At 38.2% G+C, this 16,559-nt stretch overlaps 1 protein-coding gene and 1 non-coding gene across 2 annotated transcripts in view; both read left to right on the top strand.

Moving 5' to 3' along the window:
* LOC144650798 (protocadherin Fat 4-like) overlaps positions 1–16,559 on the top strand; it is a 75,315-nt gene that overhangs the window by 54,337 nt on the left and 4,419 nt on the right. The window contains exons 49-67 of the mRNA XM_078510539.1: positions 1,370–1,510; positions 2,535–2,631; positions 2,973–3,241; positions 4,147–4,308; positions 5,017–5,197; positions 5,396–5,607; positions 6,189–6,368; positions 6,806–6,910; positions 7,038–7,152; positions 7,567–7,634; positions 7,924–8,139; positions 8,989–9,239; positions 10,409–10,527; positions 11,186–11,338; positions 11,691–11,786; positions 12,298–12,344; positions 13,666–13,884; positions 14,467–14,555; positions 14,987–15,145. Of these exons, the coding sequence (XP_078366665.1) occupies positions 1,370–1,510; positions 2,535–2,631; positions 2,973–3,241; positions 4,147–4,308; positions 5,017–5,197; positions 5,396–5,607; positions 6,189–6,368; positions 6,806–6,910; positions 7,038–7,152; positions 7,567–7,634; positions 7,924–8,139; positions 8,989–9,239; positions 10,409–10,527; positions 11,186–11,338; positions 11,691–11,786; positions 12,298–12,344; positions 13,666–13,884; positions 14,467–14,555; positions 14,987–15,145 (2,879 nt within the window). The remainder of the gene's footprint in view (positions 1–1,369; positions 1,511–2,534; positions 2,632–2,972; positions 3,242–4,146; positions 4,309–5,016; positions 5,198–5,395; positions 5,608–6,188; positions 6,369–6,805; positions 6,911–7,037; positions 7,153–7,566; positions 7,635–7,923; positions 8,140–8,988; positions 9,240–10,408; positions 10,528–11,185; positions 11,339–11,690; positions 11,787–12,297; positions 12,345–13,665; positions 13,885–14,466; positions 14,556–14,986; positions 15,146–16,559) is intronic.
* Positions 1,938–2,011, top strand: Trnat-agu (transfer RNA threonine (anticodon AGU)). Its single transcript has one exon. It is a non-coding gene; the product is annotated as a tRNA-Thr (tRNA).

Below are 16,559 nucleotides of genomic sequence, written 5' to 3'. Positions count from 1 at the left end.
AACAAGTAAATATATCCTTAAGAAATTGAGTATTGTATTGTAAGTAGTGTGTTGTAAACAATTTAATTGTCATGTAGGTAGTGTAAGCAGTGTATTGTACTGTAAGTAGAGTAAGCTTTGTATAGTAAGTAATGCGTAAAGCCTTGTATAGTAAGTAATTAGTAGCGAACATGTCACCTTGTAAGAACGTTCTGTGTAAATATATCCTTTTCAGTAGCACTGCTACGACAAACTGGTACGGTCTGCTACTTTGGTAATTTTTTATAATGTTCAAGGAAACGTCCGGCGTAAAATAACTAGGATGGATACTGTAAACAAAACGAAACAGCAATGTTCGCGTTCATGTCGTCATGACTGACGCGAACAGTGGAGGAGGACGTTTATTACCGGGAAGGACATTGGCGACATTGCCGTTTATGGACTTATTGGTTGTTTATGATATGTTTGTTACAAATCTTGATTGCAACATACACGTACCGTATGCAATACTTCAACACTGGTAACATGATCATCCTCGAAGACCCAGAGACAGATTGTCGAGCGGGACGACGAGAAAAATCGAGGGTCTTGAAGGAAAAAGTCGCAGAAAATTGCACTTCGATAATGAACGTACTCGATCGGACCCCGATTTAACGCCGGAACACACAAATATTTGTGTCCGCTTTTGAGCAATTGTTCTTTAAATATTGAAAGACGGTGAAAACGGAAATACCTCTTTTTGTATTTCTTGGAGCTCTGTTTAAGCAGAATGGAACTGCACAAACAGGCATTTTGACAAACAAAAGCCACTACAAAGAAACAAGGAGTTTGAAGTAATTAAAATTTCCCCGCTCAAGTTTAGGCTGAGCTCTTTGACGTCACGCATACATTAACAGCTCCAAGATGGCGGCGTTCAGTTGTCAAGTTTTGGGCTACTTCAGAAAAGGATTTCGTATGGTTTAAGCGCTCGCTAGAAGCTGACATTTTGGTGAATAACTTATCTTTGCATAAACTTTTTATTGGCGTAAAAAAAATAAATGGCCATTCTGGAGTGAACTTCTCCTTTAAGGATGCTTTGAGGAATAATTAGTACTACAAGCTTTATATTTGATTGTATGTTCGGCTTACGTTCTCTTTTAGTTGGACTCCGTTCTCTCTTAAAATCTATTAAAACTTTATTGTAACAAAGTTGTCCACAAAGAATTTGTCTATATTTAGTAACCCTTGGAATCGTTTTTCATTGAGGAATCATACATGTGTTTCGTGCCGTTTTGAGCAATCATGTCATCGCTGTCAAAACTCGTGCTCTGATAGGGCGATGAAACACTAAATGGGAAAACTCAGAAAATGTAAAACACTAATCCATAAATCTTTGCTGGTCAAACCACAGGCTAAAGACAAAGGTAATCCACCTATGAATAGTAGTACAACTCTTGAAGTGCTAGTCATGGACAACAACGACAACCCACCAGTCTTTACACAGCCCGTGTACACCGCGCCAGTACCAGAGAACGCTTTTGGAGGATACCAGGTATATTAGTAAACGTTGTACTTTGTACGTTTAATTGGGTATCACGATTTTAAAATTTTATAAGCTTGAAAAATTAGCTCTTTAAAAAATCGTAGGAAATGTTTTGCGACATGCAATGAGACACGCAGATAAAACGCACCTTTTCAGGTTAATAGTAAATCATCACGAATTTTATATTATAAACGAGTCGCTAACCATGTCTGACGTTGACCCCGTGTAAAGACAAACCATAAACAGTATGACCCAATGGTACTCTGGGTAGACAGCCTTGGTAAGTGAAGTAGTAAGTACTACTTAAGTTGAGTACATTACTGCGATGATCTTTCCTTTGCTTAAAATGTATATCCGCAGTACAAATATATTCATTTCACATCTTCTCCCTGATCCACGGGTTTATTACGAACTCACAAGTGACCAGCTCCCAGTTGGCTTGATAGCTCAGTTGGTTAGAGCGCTGCACTAGTATCGCAGAGGTCATGGGTTCGATTCCCGTTCAAGCCTGAATTTTTTTCAGGCTTGCTTTTCCTCAACTGCTTATTACGTTGAGTACATTACTGCAATGATCTTTCATTTTCTTAAAATGTATATCCGCAGTATAAATATATGAATTTCATATATTCATTTCATATCTTCTCCATCCACGGGTATATTACGAACTCACAAGTGACCAGCTTCCAGTTGGTTAGAGCGCTGCACTGGTATCGCAGTTGTCATGGGTTCGATTCCCTTTCAAGCCTGAATTAGTTGAGGACATTACTGCGATGATCTTTCATTTGCTTAAAAATGTTCCTTTTATTGATAATTAAGGTATTTTCATTCTATAAGTGTCTTAAGAGCATGATTTATGCAACCTATCTTATTGTCATGTTTATTTTGTCAAAGATGATGACTATTTTTTCCCGATTTCCCAGAAAACATTTGGGCCTCATCGTTCCTAGTTTATGTCTTTCATTGGTCAACGATTCTTCAATCAGGTGTATTTATCTTCCTATGCAAAAGTAACTTGACAAACTTTCATTTAAAGGTAATACGAGTTACAGCACTTGACGCCGACGAAGGCAGTAACGCTGCTGTCACTTATAACATCGTAGACGGCGCAGACGGCAAGTTCATCATTGAAGGTAAGATACATTAATATTTCCGTTTTTTTACTGGTAACGAGAAGAATCGGGATGGAGAGGGAGGGGGGCAGTGGGAACCTCTGAAGATAGTCGGCTTGTGGTTTAATTGAATGTCGATGATGAAATTAACCTTAGTTGTCAATTGCTTATTTTATTTTCTTCCATAATTATATCGAACCCTTTATTGGCATTCTATCCTGGCGACAGAACCACCTTTGTTGGTTAACGATAAAATTTTCCTTATTTGTCAAGTTTTCAGAAAGTTACAGTTACCAGCGAATAAAGTGTTTAAGCCACACGATTCTCATGCCCTGAGCTTTATTATTTTGTTACGTTTTCAGCATCTTCTGGCATTGTTCGACCTTCCAGCCGTCTTGACTACGAATCAATGGCGGACAAGTTCTATATTCTAAATATTTCCGCAACTGACAACGGTCATCCACAGTTTACGTCGTACGCTATCCTCAATATCACTGTCACAGATTTTAACGATAATCAGCCCAAATTCTCACAAAACTCCTTCAATCTGGGAGTGTCCGAGGATACTGCTGTAGATACGTACTTTGATCAAATTACTGCTACTGACGAAGACACAGGAGAAAACGCAAAGGTAATTTATGCCTTTTACGCCCGGGGGGGGGGGGGGGTACTTGACCTAAGTTTAGGTATAGGGGTGCCGCTGGAGGTTTGAAACCCTGACCCTGTTTAGGACAATAAAAACTTAAAATACCTACCCTGTGTAGGACAACACCCGCTATTTTAAGACCCTATTTAGGACAAAGGACAGCATCAACAATCATTTACGCTTGATTGTGATTGCGTCCCGTACTCGATGTTTGACGCATTGAAATGCGAAAACACCGATCCCACCAAATAAAATAATGCTTTTTATTGAAGCGAAAGCGAAAACAATGTAAATACATGGACGACAGTCTTGCATCCATGCCCTGTCTAGGACAGCTTCAGACCCTGTTTAGGACAGAGGAGCTCGAAATTATATACCCTGTTCAGGACCGGAGGAGTCAAAAACCATACCCTATCCAGCGGCACGTCCCCGTATAGGCCATATAGGGGAGTGCCCCCCCCCGGGCTTTTACGAACGGTAGTGTAGCAGCTCATATAAGCTTGTAATTCTACTGTTCCTCTAGCGTAGCAGTTGCTATTGTTTTGGGGGCTAGGGGCATTGTTCCTGTTGTTTTTTATTTTGTTTTCTCGAAGGATAGCAAGCCATTCAAGTGGGACCTTGCGAGAGCTGCCAAATGACCCTTAACGAACGGAATAGGTTCTAAACACGGTATATAAAATTAAAACCTGTGGGCGAATCTGTCGTGTGCACAGCCACTGAATTGTGTGTCCATTGATTTAAGGCTATGCTGACACGTTTGTGGTTTTCCCATTCCTTTTTTACGATTATTATATTTTTGAATTTGAAAAATTTTAAGCAGGTATGTCGCAAACGAAGAAAGCCAATGTATTTTTTTGACAAAGCTTTTACTTTCTTTGCTTTGGATTTAGATAACATATTCTCTGAAAGACGACAAAGGAACATTTTTTATTTCTCCTGGAACGGGACAACTAAAGCTCCTGCGGGATCTGGACCGAGAGACAAAAGACCATTATCAAATCACTGTCATAGCCACTGATAATGGTGCCCACAGGCTCTCGTCTGAAGTGGAGGTAATCAAAACACTCCGATATTTTTGTGATATTATATGAACTAAGGCATCTCATGTGAAAATGTGAAAATATACAATATCTACGACTAACTTATTACCTGACTGCAAAATACCGTGCAAACCCGACTAGCTTTTTGCCTGTTATTGCACGTAGACCGCGTCAAACCACACGGCGGAAAGTTTGGAAAAGCTTTCTTGGAAGTGCTCCGCTGGGATCTAGAAACCTCCTACCCCATTTCAGACTAAGGAAAGATAAATTTCTCAGACTACAGAGTTTAAACTCTTATTTAAAAATTTGCAGTATAAAAATTGTATACCCCATCTCAGAACGTAAGTGGAGAAGATGCTTTTATTTATTTATTTATTTATTTTTTTAATACTAGAGCATCCACTATTTATTTTCATACATTTTAGAACGACCTGATTAATATAAACAGAAAGATAGAAATTTGACGGAATTTTTCCCCATTTAGCAACCCTAACTCAGATTAAAAGAAAAATATTGGAAACCCATCACAGACTTGGAAGATCAAAAATAGGACCCCATCCAGTGGCGCTTTCCACTATAGCGTGTATCAGGTAGTACCCCTCCCGGCCATTGAAAAAGATAGATAAATTAAACATCTGTTCATGCTTCGATGAAGTTAACATCTCTTGTATATATTGCTCATCGTTTTGACAAAAAACCCTTTTGTTTTCTTATTGACAGGTCTTTATCAAAGTCTTGGACGTAAATGACAATCCTCCTAAGTTCACCCGCGATCTGTACGCGCGGAAGCTGGTAGAAAACGTTGCGGTCGATACTGTTGTGCAAGTGGTGCATGCCAACGATGCTGACATCGGCAAAAATGGAAATGTAAAGTACAAAATTACGACAGGAAATGAAGCAGGTAACGTAGCTTTAAAACTATGAGTATTGTTTGAATATAGATTGAAAGATGAGTGAAGTAGACATGTTCACTGTTTGACGACCTGGTTATACCGTTCCATATTCCCTCTCGGCCACGTAAATAACAGCATATAGCCAGATGAAATATTGATTGACTTGATAAGTGAGTTTTTAATAATTATTGACCATTGATTTGAAGGACTCTTTTCAATACGAGAGCTAACTGGAGAAATAACTGTGGCGAAACCGCTGGACCGCGAAGGTAAAGACATCTTAAAAATAACTGTGCTCGCTGAGGATGATGGGGTACCTAAAAGAAATGACCAATCAGAAGTGGAGTTTGTCTTGACTGATGTTAACGACAATTCACCAGTAATCAGGCCACAGAAGAGCAACGCCTTTGTTTTTGAGGTAATTAGAACATGTTAACTTTCTGTCTTCTTCAATAGGAACACACGCTCATAGGAAGAACTGAAATCTACCAAGGGAGCTCACAACAACATAATTTTGTGTAAAGAGCGTTTTCACTCAAGTGACCAAAGGCCATTTTGGTTTACTAAAACAAAAGATTATTGTTGCATAAAATACAGTTTAATTTCCGGAGGGATGGCTTGGTAGACCAATATGGCCGCCATTCCTTTTGTTTTGGAAGACCAGTATGGCTGCCGTGACGTAATATGAAAACTCTCTATACAGTTGCGAGAAGCAAACAATTTTTCAAGCGGTAAATGCGAAAAGATCTAACTGAAACAACCCAGACAAACAAGCTCAGATAAACAATGGCGTAAAATACACTGTGGATAACTTAACCAAATTGAAGAAATGTGGAAATAAACAAAAATCAAAGGTATGGCGTAAGAACAGAAGTTCCGCGTTCAATTATACGCATATTTATTCCATGATATTCTGTCTTTGAACTTGGTTTGCTGAAGGAGACTGGCTTTTGTCCTTTGTTAACCTCCCTGACTGATTATCTTGCTATTTACGTTTAGAATGTAGACAGTGGGTCTTTTGTTTATGACGTCAATGCTACTGATGACGACATCATGATGAATGGCAAAGTGGAGTATGCCATCATGCACGGACAGGAAGGAAAATTTGTTATAAATGCTACTTCCGGTATTATTACAACCGCTGGACCACTGGACCGAGAAACAAAGGATACGTATACGGTAAATGTTGCAAAGCTGCTGCTTTTATAAGGAGGGGGAGGGGGGGGGGGGTGCACTGGTTTGACAGCTAGCGTGTTAAACGGCGGATGTTCTTTTCGTGATCCGAGTTCGAACGTTGTCCTGGGGTCATTGTGTTATGTTTTTGAGCAAGACAATCCACTTTCCCAGTGACTCCATTTACCGTCAGGAGTATAAATGGCAACCGGCGAAATTTTTGCGAATTTGAGCATTTCTGTAACAATAGTAGAACGTGTAGAGTCATTAATTAAAATAAGTAACAAAAAATAATAACAAACGGAAGAGGTTTAAATAAAGCAGAACAAAAACAAAGCGACGTTTATTCCAAAAAAAGCACAGATCCGAAACCAATTTCATTACAGAAATCAAAATATCCTAAAACTGATTTGTTTCCATTGAATGCTTTTGTTACACCCAAGCTTATTGTCATGGCACGTGACAAAGGAACAGTTCCCTATATGGACTTCGGGACAGTAGATGTGAAGATTCTTGATATGAACGACAACACACCCCGTTTCACAACCGTAAGTAACTTAAACGTCATACTTGAAAAAAAAAAGGACCTGGCACATTTTCATAATAGTTGTAGCCATATTATCAATAAGGACCACATTGCAAAAACGTTCATTGTTAAATGCAACCGTTTTTCAGACATTCGGACCGTTCGAGGCGACTGAAAATGAACCTGTGAATACAACTATAGGAAAAGTATTCGCTGAGGATGAAGACATTGGAAAGAATGCTGAAATAACGTATTCTATAACTGGTAAATATCTGTTTGTTGTCAATGAGACAATTTTTAATACAATTTTTCTGCCTATGTTAAAAATAATCCGTTCTCCTCATTTCATATCTAGAAAACAAATCTTGATAATTTTAAATCTAAGTAGTTTGGTTGGCTGCCTTCAATCTCGATAGAAAGTGGGGGCTGTAGACATCGTTGCAGGCAAACAACTGCAACCACTGCAGGCTTGCGAGCTGAGACTGTTAACGCTTCTTTTAAATATTGGGAAAAAAGAAGAGAAATACCTTGCTCTATTCAGACCGGTAGTCATTACAGTCTTTGCTTTAACCAAAATAAGGATGTTACAAAACTTTTGCTTTCTAGGCCTTTTTGCCTTTTTGAATGGACGGCGAATGGGTACGAATTAACGATTCTGTTTTCTCTTTTTTGCACCAGGAGGAGACGTGGATAACTGTTTTGATATAAATGGGACTACAGGAAGAATTTTTACTAAGAAACCTTTGGTGAGTGATGGCGCATTCCTCCTGGAGCGATTTGAGTAAAACGTTCACAATGTAAAATCACTCCAGTGAAAATAAAAAAATGAATTTCGCTGTATGGAGCGAGTTCGCTGCTGAAACAAATGTAATCTATTTCTGGTAATAAAGTGTTTGTTTGTTTGTTTGTTACAAACGGCCAAGTATGACAGTTGTCTTCTTGCCTGTTATGACAGCGAGTCCAAAAGATGAAATATTTATTCCATTTTAAAGCACGTTCTACGACATCTTATTCTGTTCTATGTATTTACTCTAGGATCGAGAGAAGACTAAACTCTACGATCTTACGGTGTCTGCAACAAATGTCGCATCCAGTCCTTCTCTGAGCAGCAGCACAACAGTGAGAGTCACTGTCCTGGACACCAACGACGAAGCGCCTCGCTTCAGTGTTCCGAGCTACAACGAGACTATCTCCGAGGGCGACAAAGCAGGGACGGCCATTGTGACAGTGTCCGCTCAAGATAAAGATTTGGTTGGTGTTTGCTATTAATTTAAAGACTCAGTATTACAGGTTCATATGTATTTTTAAGGCCCCAAGTTACTCTGGCGACGGTGTTTTTTTGTATAAGCTTGGGTCGCAAATCGTGCAAAATTTTCAATCAGTTAATCAAGATACAATGTAACCAGTCAGCAAATAGACATTTATTTAAAGTGTTTTTTACCTTAATATCGAAAGTTTTTAACAAGACAATTAGCCAAATTGCAATTTAAAACTATTAAATCATGGTCATATTGACTTCCACGTTGCCGGATTCCGCAACTAGGTGTCCACAATTAGCATTGCATGCTAGCGATTGATAATAAAGTCTTTTTTTAGTTCTATTTTCTCGCGACCATATTTGAATTGATTTAAATGTGAAGCAAGATTAAAATCTAGACTCCCTAAAAATATATATGGCTTAATTCTTAAAATCGCTTCTTTGTCGTCAAAAACACTTTAAGAAAGTGATAAATGATCGTCGCAGTGAATTTCCAATTTTAAGCATATACATCCGCAGTTCATATATGAATCATTTCATATACATTACATCATTTCACTCCTCTCACGGGAAAATATGAACTCACAATTGACCTCGCTCCCAATGTGTGGCTTCAATAGCTCAGTTGGTAGAGCTTCGCACCGGTATCGCGGCGGTCACGGGTTCGAATCCCGTTGAAGCCCTAAATTTTTTTCAGGCTTCTTTATTTCAATTGCTTAAAATTGGAAATTCACTGCGACGATCATTTATCACTTTCATATACATCCGCAGTTCATATATGAATCATTTCATATACATTACATCAAAACACTTTAAATAACACTTCAATTTTTAATTCGTAGGGGACTAACGGCCGAGTGTTATACAGGATTCTCTACGACGAAATAAATACAAACGTGTTCAGCATAAATCAAGACTCAGGATTATTGTCTTTAAAAAATAACATCGACGAACAAGAATACAGGCGCTTCATGGTCGTTGTGGAGGCCAAGGACCTTGGATCGCCCCAGCCTCTCTCGTCTGTTGTACCTGTTTACGTCATTGTCCGGGATGTTAATGACAATCAGCCGATATTTGATAAACGCTTCTACAGGTATTATTGTACCATAACCTTTATAATAGATCAACGCGAACAGAGTTTTTTCTTTTTCCCTGTAATTGTATTCCTTCCTTGACAGTCCTGCCTCTAAATGTACGATCAATTTGCAAGATCAATATCATAAAGTGCGATTCAGCTAAAGGTAAATGCTTCAACAAAATGAGTGTCAAGTATTTTAAACATCGCTGCAAGAGTATCAAACTCCCGCCCAAAGGGGCAGTGGCTATGTGTCACCGTTGTGAAGTTACAAGGGTTGTCTCCGTAATTATTAAAGCTCTTTCCTGAACTCAGCAATGAGGCAAATTACCATCTCAGGAACATATCAAAGATTCGCAAATATCTCACTCAGGACTCTGCGGAAATTCTCATTCATGCTTTTATTGGTTCCAAGCTCGACTATTGCAACTCAATTCTGTATGGTATTCCGAAAAAGTTAATTTGTAAATTACAGCGTGTTCAGAATACAGCTGCTCGCATTGTCACGTTAACAAGGAAATATGATTCTATTACCCCAATAATGTTTAAGCTACATTGGCTACCTGTACAAACTAAACTACTGTCAATAGTCTACAAAGCACTTAACGACAAAACACCATCCTATGTTTCTAGTATGCTAAGTTTTAGAAAGTTCTCTCGGTCACTGCGTTCCAGTGGCCAAGAACTGCTAACTGAGCCCATGGCTAAACTCAAGACCTACGGAGACCGGGCGTTCAGCACTGCTGCGCCAAGGCTGTGGAACAACCTGCCACTAAGCATCCGAAAATCGGCATCAGAAGACATTTTTAAGAAGAACCTAAAAACTTATCTTTTTAAAGAAGCCTATGACATTTAATTTTTATTTCTTATACACGTTTACTTTAAGTCCAGTTAAATAATCATGATATTTTTAGTTTTTAAATTTTTAACTTTTAAAACTTCACTCTCTGCATGTATAGATATTTTAGCTCAATAGATTAATTTAGTTAGGTATTTTTATATTTTATTTTTATTTTTTAGCATAGTGATTGTAAAGCGCTATGAAAGATTAGCTAAATAGCGCTATAGAAATGATTATTTATTTATTTATTTATTTATTTAACTCGGTGCAACAATCATTTTCTTAAAGAAACTTCTAATGAACAATACTGACCAACTGTACTTTTTGCCTGTTTTTTTTTATACAGCGCGTCAGTCTCGGAGGCAGCTCCTGTTGGTCGGTCAGTCGTCAAAGTCAGAGCCACAGACCAAGATACGGGAACCAATGCGAAAATAACATACAAGATAATAAGTGGAGATGATAAAGGTTAAGACTTTTAAAGTAACATAAAAAAGGAAAACTTATTTGGTATTTTAAAGGTTCTGTTGTTGAAGAGTACTTTATATTCCATGAAACATAAGCCTGCCGGTGAACAGGCAGCTTAGTGATTCATCATCAGCATCATCATCATCATCAGCATCATCATCATCATCATCATCATCATCAGCATCATCATCATCATCATCATCATCATCATCATCATCATCATCATCATCATTGTCATGGTCATGCATGGTCATGGTCATTGTCATGGTCATCATCATTATCATCATCAGTCCTTGTCGCGACACTGGACGCATTAGGCGTAAGCTCAGTGGATAACAGGGCGAAATGAAAATCTCGAATCGATGCGAGCCGAGTGCGAGCTGGCGTGGACGATTCTCCGTTCACAGCCTAAAAACATGTATATGGCCTTTCTAAGTCATGTTTCGATGGTGCAAAACTAATCATTGGCCGAATTCCTTGCTTACAGTATAATTATAACGATACACAATACCGAGATGTTTGGGTTCTCCATTAACCCGCCTGTATATAATCACGATGTGGAAGCCAGCTATGAAAATTTGGGAGAGCTCGGAAACGTTGTGGAAGCGCTTAGCTAATCAGAAACCGAATGACACATGCAATCTCTTCTTTTCGTCAGGTGATTTCCGTATTGACAACGCTGGTACCGTGTACGTGAACAAAGGTCTCGATCGAGAAAGAATTGCTACATACTCCTTGGTGGTTGGAGCTTATAACTACGAAAGCAAAGCCTTTAATGAGACTAGTCGACCAAGGCAGAGAAATATAGACGGTATGAGGTTGCTTTGTTTATATCCATAAATATTTGCTAAGAAGTGGCCGAGTTGACAATAATATTGAAGCCATTTGTGCCACAAAAGGAATACATAACCAATATTTCATGGGTTATCCGGTCTGCCAATGACTTTTTCTCCTGAAATGTATGTTAACGTGCATCAACTACAATATGCTACACTGGTTACACTGATTTTTTGTATCTTTCTTGTGAATGATAAGCACGGGCCTGTAAGTAATGATTTATGATATCAGCAGGCTCCAAGTAATGATTGTTCGTGTATCTACTTTTCGTCCTCGGAACATTCACTGTTTTTTCTGTACTAAATGAAGCAAATACTATTTTTTAGCCGAGGGTTATCTGTATGACACTTCAACCGTTACCATAGCTATCGCTGACATAAACGACAACGCCCCAAAGTTCATCAGGCCTCTCTTTACTGGAGGTAAGAAACCTGAAGGAATTATACAAATCTATTCATTTTCTACAAACAATAATTTTATAACACAAGTTTAGAAAACAAAATTGAATAATCAGTGAGATATTCACTGTATATTACAAGAAAGCGTTACATAACTATGATACCATGTAGATTTCACTTATTCGGGCGATACATTAACAATTGCGAAAAAAAAAAAACCCCGCAATTTCATGCAGCCCATTGGATAACGCCTAAAATGGAACTGCTTTTCAGCGTTCTGGAGAGACCGCGGGAGAAATAAAGCTACTAAGTATCATAGTATATAGTCTGGTTATGGAGTTGGAAAATCGTTACATTGTGGGTTTGTTTCCTTTTTTTCACATGCATAACTGATTAATTGATTCTAAACCAGAAAATGGGTGTCAACCCATAAGCTGGCTGCCTGGGATGATGCATGGGAAATGAGACGCCTGTCCGTTCAGAAAACGTTCCTTTTAAAGTTATCATTTGATAATGAGAACTGTATTATTCTCAGGTATTGCAGAGGGTGCAGATCTAAACACTTACATCATGAACATTAGGGTAAGTAAAGAAACATTCAACATTCAAATAAAAAACAAAAACAAAAAAAACAAAAAAAAAATGAATGCTTCGATCAAATTACATCTGTAAACATCGCGCAGAATGCCGCGACACATCCGGGACTTCTGAAGCCATTTTCGCGCGAATATTCAAAAGCTCATTAGATAAAGTACACATAATAACAAAGAAAGTCGGCCAAAAACAGTCAGCACTGCTGGGGAATTCTACTTTTACAAGAAAACGGTTCAATTTACTCGTTACCATTCATATGGCTTTTGTAAAAACAAGGTAAATAAAGACAATGCGACTACTATTAGGTCTGTTACTGTTTGGGAAGTATTATATTTTTTGGCCTCAAATGCAGCTATTTTGTAGCTCTGCGTGTATGGGATCGACACCTTTTGCGAAAGTTTGTCCTAAAGGACTTTTATTTACTTCAGACCTTTCAAAGTAATTTCAGTTGTACAACACGTTTGAAATGCCGAAAAGTAGCCTTTTTACTACCCTTGGTGCCAGAGGTTTTTCTTGCGGGGTGCTTTTTACCAACCAGAACTTTAAAATATGATTGTTTCCTAAATAGAGACAGCCAGATTGGGAGGAAGAAAAGTATAAGAAAAATTTAAAACATATGAACTACTTTTGTGACATACCTTATTATAGGAAACTAACGCTTGTGTTAATTAAGGTATTTGAAATTAACGCGACTTAAATTAACGCGAATTGAAGGAAAAATTACTTCCCAATAAAGGAAATTAACGCGATAGAGGGGTTAACATTTCAAAATAAAGGAAATTTACGCGACGAACACAAAGAAAAAAACTTGTTAAGACAACACGAACAAGTTTATTTCAACACCAGGCGTATAACCCTAAACGTAGCGGTTAAGCGAAGGAATGTGAACGCCCAGTGTGCGTTCTTCACAGTTACAATGATACCGGCAGATTTCCACCCTGATGAAATAATGCCTTTTCCTAGGAGTCAAGACGTCTGGATTGTATCGAGAAATTGGGGCCATAATAATGGAAAATAAGGTCATGGAAATTAACGCTCCACTTAATTAATGGCGCGGAAATTAACGTTAACAAAAATTACCGCGACTTAATGAAGCGTTAATTTCCTATTATAAGGTAACAAATTATCAAGGTAAAGGTAAGAAAAAAGGGTTTTAGAAATGTTATTAAATTTCTATACCTTAGAATTTTTTAATTGCGAAAGAAAAATTTAGAAGGGAGACAGCGTCCCACTCGATAGAATTTACTAGCCTCATGCTGCTCATTCAGTACCAGAAATAGAATTTACAACTTGTCGTTGTTTATTGCAGGCAACAGATAAAGACGCTGGCAATTTTAGTGCGATACAATACAGAATATCATCTGGAAACGATGGTGGCTTTTTCAAGATTGACGAGAACACGGGATTCATAACGACAGCGAGTAACTTCAAAGGGAAGAAGGGCGAGCGGTTTGTCATTAAAGTAAGTGCGTATGACAACCACGGCAAGGCACCTACAAACGAGGCTGAAGGAGAGGCAACAGCACAGGTAATAGTTACTCTAGCCTGTCTCATTAGCATAGGCGCTTCAGTTTCTGATCGAGCTTCAAAAATATCCGTTATGAATATTGAAAGAGCATGACACGATTAACGTTCGCTATAAATTTGAGCTTGATGTATTAAATACTTATTCTTTGATGCAGGTTTGAAAATGTAAAATTTTACAATGGATTGGCTCATTAGCGCTCTTGCCACCCAGAAATTTTGCAGTTTTTGAAAGCAAATATCTCCTATAATATTTAACGTAAAGAGCCGATTATTAAGTTTCATAAGCTCTTAAAACGATTGGAGTTATTTTGGATATAGCAAAGTCGTATGCTAACGAGGCAAAATGTAAACAATTGCGTCAGCAAAGATGGCCCTATTAATTTCCTAATTCGTTTAATTTACCTGTTCAATTCATTTGTTTTCAGCATTCGTGGAGTTCCCCTTAGTGTTACAGACATGTTTAAAAAAAACGGAAAATGCAACTGCACAATTTGCTACGTATCAAAGGATCATCGACAAAATGTAGATTTTGAAATCAAATTGCACTGTTAGCCTGTAGCTACATGTCTTTGTTTTCCTGCAGATATTTGTTCTTGTTGATGAACAGAGAGTCACTCTCAAGGCTGAAGTTGATCCATCTCTCATTGAGCAAAATAAGGAGGAGTTTATCAGGTTACAGTATCAACCCTTCTTTTCTACTTCTCTAACATTAAACTAATTCTAAGACTTCTTAGCAAAGCCTATCTTCTTCATTTCCAAGAAAAGCAGGGGTCTACAACTGTTACTATCTCTTTCTCATTTTAAATTCCATTCTTAGTACTCATTGCCAGTATATATTACGTATAGAAATATTTATTTCATAATTTTTCTGGTGCGTCTTAATCTACATTCCGGTACATTTCTGTTATGGTCAAGTTAAAAGTAAAAATTGAAGTTACTATTTTATCACTTGCGAATGGGCATGAAGAGAAATTCGCTAAGAGATCTAGATAAGATCACGCAGTTCTTAGGATATCTATTCCTTCTTGTGTTCTGTTGTTATGAGCGCCTTTCTGAAGTGCTAAAAATATACCCTGTTTTGGTTTTGGATGTTACATTTGTAGTGTGCTGAATAACATAACTGAAGCCGAGGTAAACATTGAAGCGATATTCAAGGTGTTTTCAGAGAACAGCGATGGAAAGCAGGTCGCTAATTCTGAGGTGTTGTTTCATGCTGTTAATGTTGAGGGTCAAACCATCATGACCAGTGATGAAGTATTAAGGTAAATAGTTCACTTTTATTAAAAAAAAAACTAATCTAGTCATGTACAGTAGCATCTAAATAGCCAGGGTTTGTCGACCAATAGGCCATTTCCGATATATTAAAATTCTAACTTGGCTCCGAGGCTTGGGGGAATAAAACAAAAGAAATGATTTATTCATTCCTAAACCTCGACGTGATTTCTTTTGTTTTATTCCTCCAAGCCTCGGAGCCAAGTTAGAATATTAATATATCGGAATTGGCCTATTACAGTCGATCGTTTTTAATACGTGGTCACCAAAAGGGCAGAACTGAATAGTCCGTATAAGAAGGGGCCATAGCTGGATTGTATGAATTCTGGTTTCTCCGGGTATCCATAGAGTTTTCCTTACAAAGAGGTTCCACTGTAGTTGTAGAATACCGAAATCGATACTCTATCAATGGTAGTTGGTCATCTATGGGGTCTCTGCAAACGGCACTTATCACATACAAACTGTATTCCCAGTATTGTTGAATGCCTTAATAACTTAATAGAGCAGAGCAGAGCCCCATACCCATAAAAAATAAACAGAATTATGGTTTTCATGGTCAACATGGCTAGCGGCATGGTTCGCGGGTGCGTACGTCGTACGACGTAGGTACGTCGCCCCAACATGGCGGCCATACTCCAGGAATAAGTTAAAATGTCAGCTTACATCTTTGATATTGGACATCCATGTTATGGTCAATTGACAGCTGTCAAAACAAGGTATCCGCTGACCAGTATCACATGACCATATCTCAGGCTCAGATTTAGAACTCATCGAGGTGGAATATTTTTGAAGTTTTCCGCTGACCAAGTAAGTGTTTGCATTGGATGGTAGGCGCAAGTCTTTATAATTCTGTCAACGGTCAGTAAATTCGGATTTTTAAAAAGGCAAAGTAAATAACCAGGGAGCTCCGCTTTTAGGCTCGGCTAAATCTATTTAATAATAAAAATGATAATGATAATGCATTTATATAGCGAATTTTCCATACGTTCAAATGCGCTTTACACACCAGACCACAACACCGGGAGCTTCGTGCCCTACTCTTTGCGAATAGTGTGTGGGTTCTTAAACGTCCCCTGTTATAAGACTGAAGATACATGAAACGGGACCTACGGTTTATCGTCCTTTTCCGAGAAGACTAGGATGTCTAACCATTTGCAGACGCAGATAAACTGCGACATGCACTATACTCTGCTTTTTGTTTTCTCAACGGTAAACGTTTGTTTTCTAATAAACATCAATTCATTTACATGTATATCGAAATTGGCTAGGCTAAGCCTGGCCAAACCCTTTGGGCTTTGTCATTTCTTTCTTATCTTTTTTTGTGTTCCCAGTGAACACAGACCGACACCCTACTGTTCGACAGCTATAGCATCCAAGGTCTGTTCTGTATCTTGAACTCCTTTA

This window comes from Oculina patagonica, chromosome 4, assembly GCF_052425735.1.
Source record: "Oculina patagonica isolate OP01 chromosome 4, crgOcupat, whole genome shotgun sequence".
In the NCBI taxonomy this organism is placed as follows: Eukaryota; Metazoa; Cnidaria; class Anthozoa; order Scleractinia; family Oculinidae; genus Oculina; species Oculina patagonica.
This window is presented reverse-complemented; position numbering and strand designations above follow the sequence as displayed.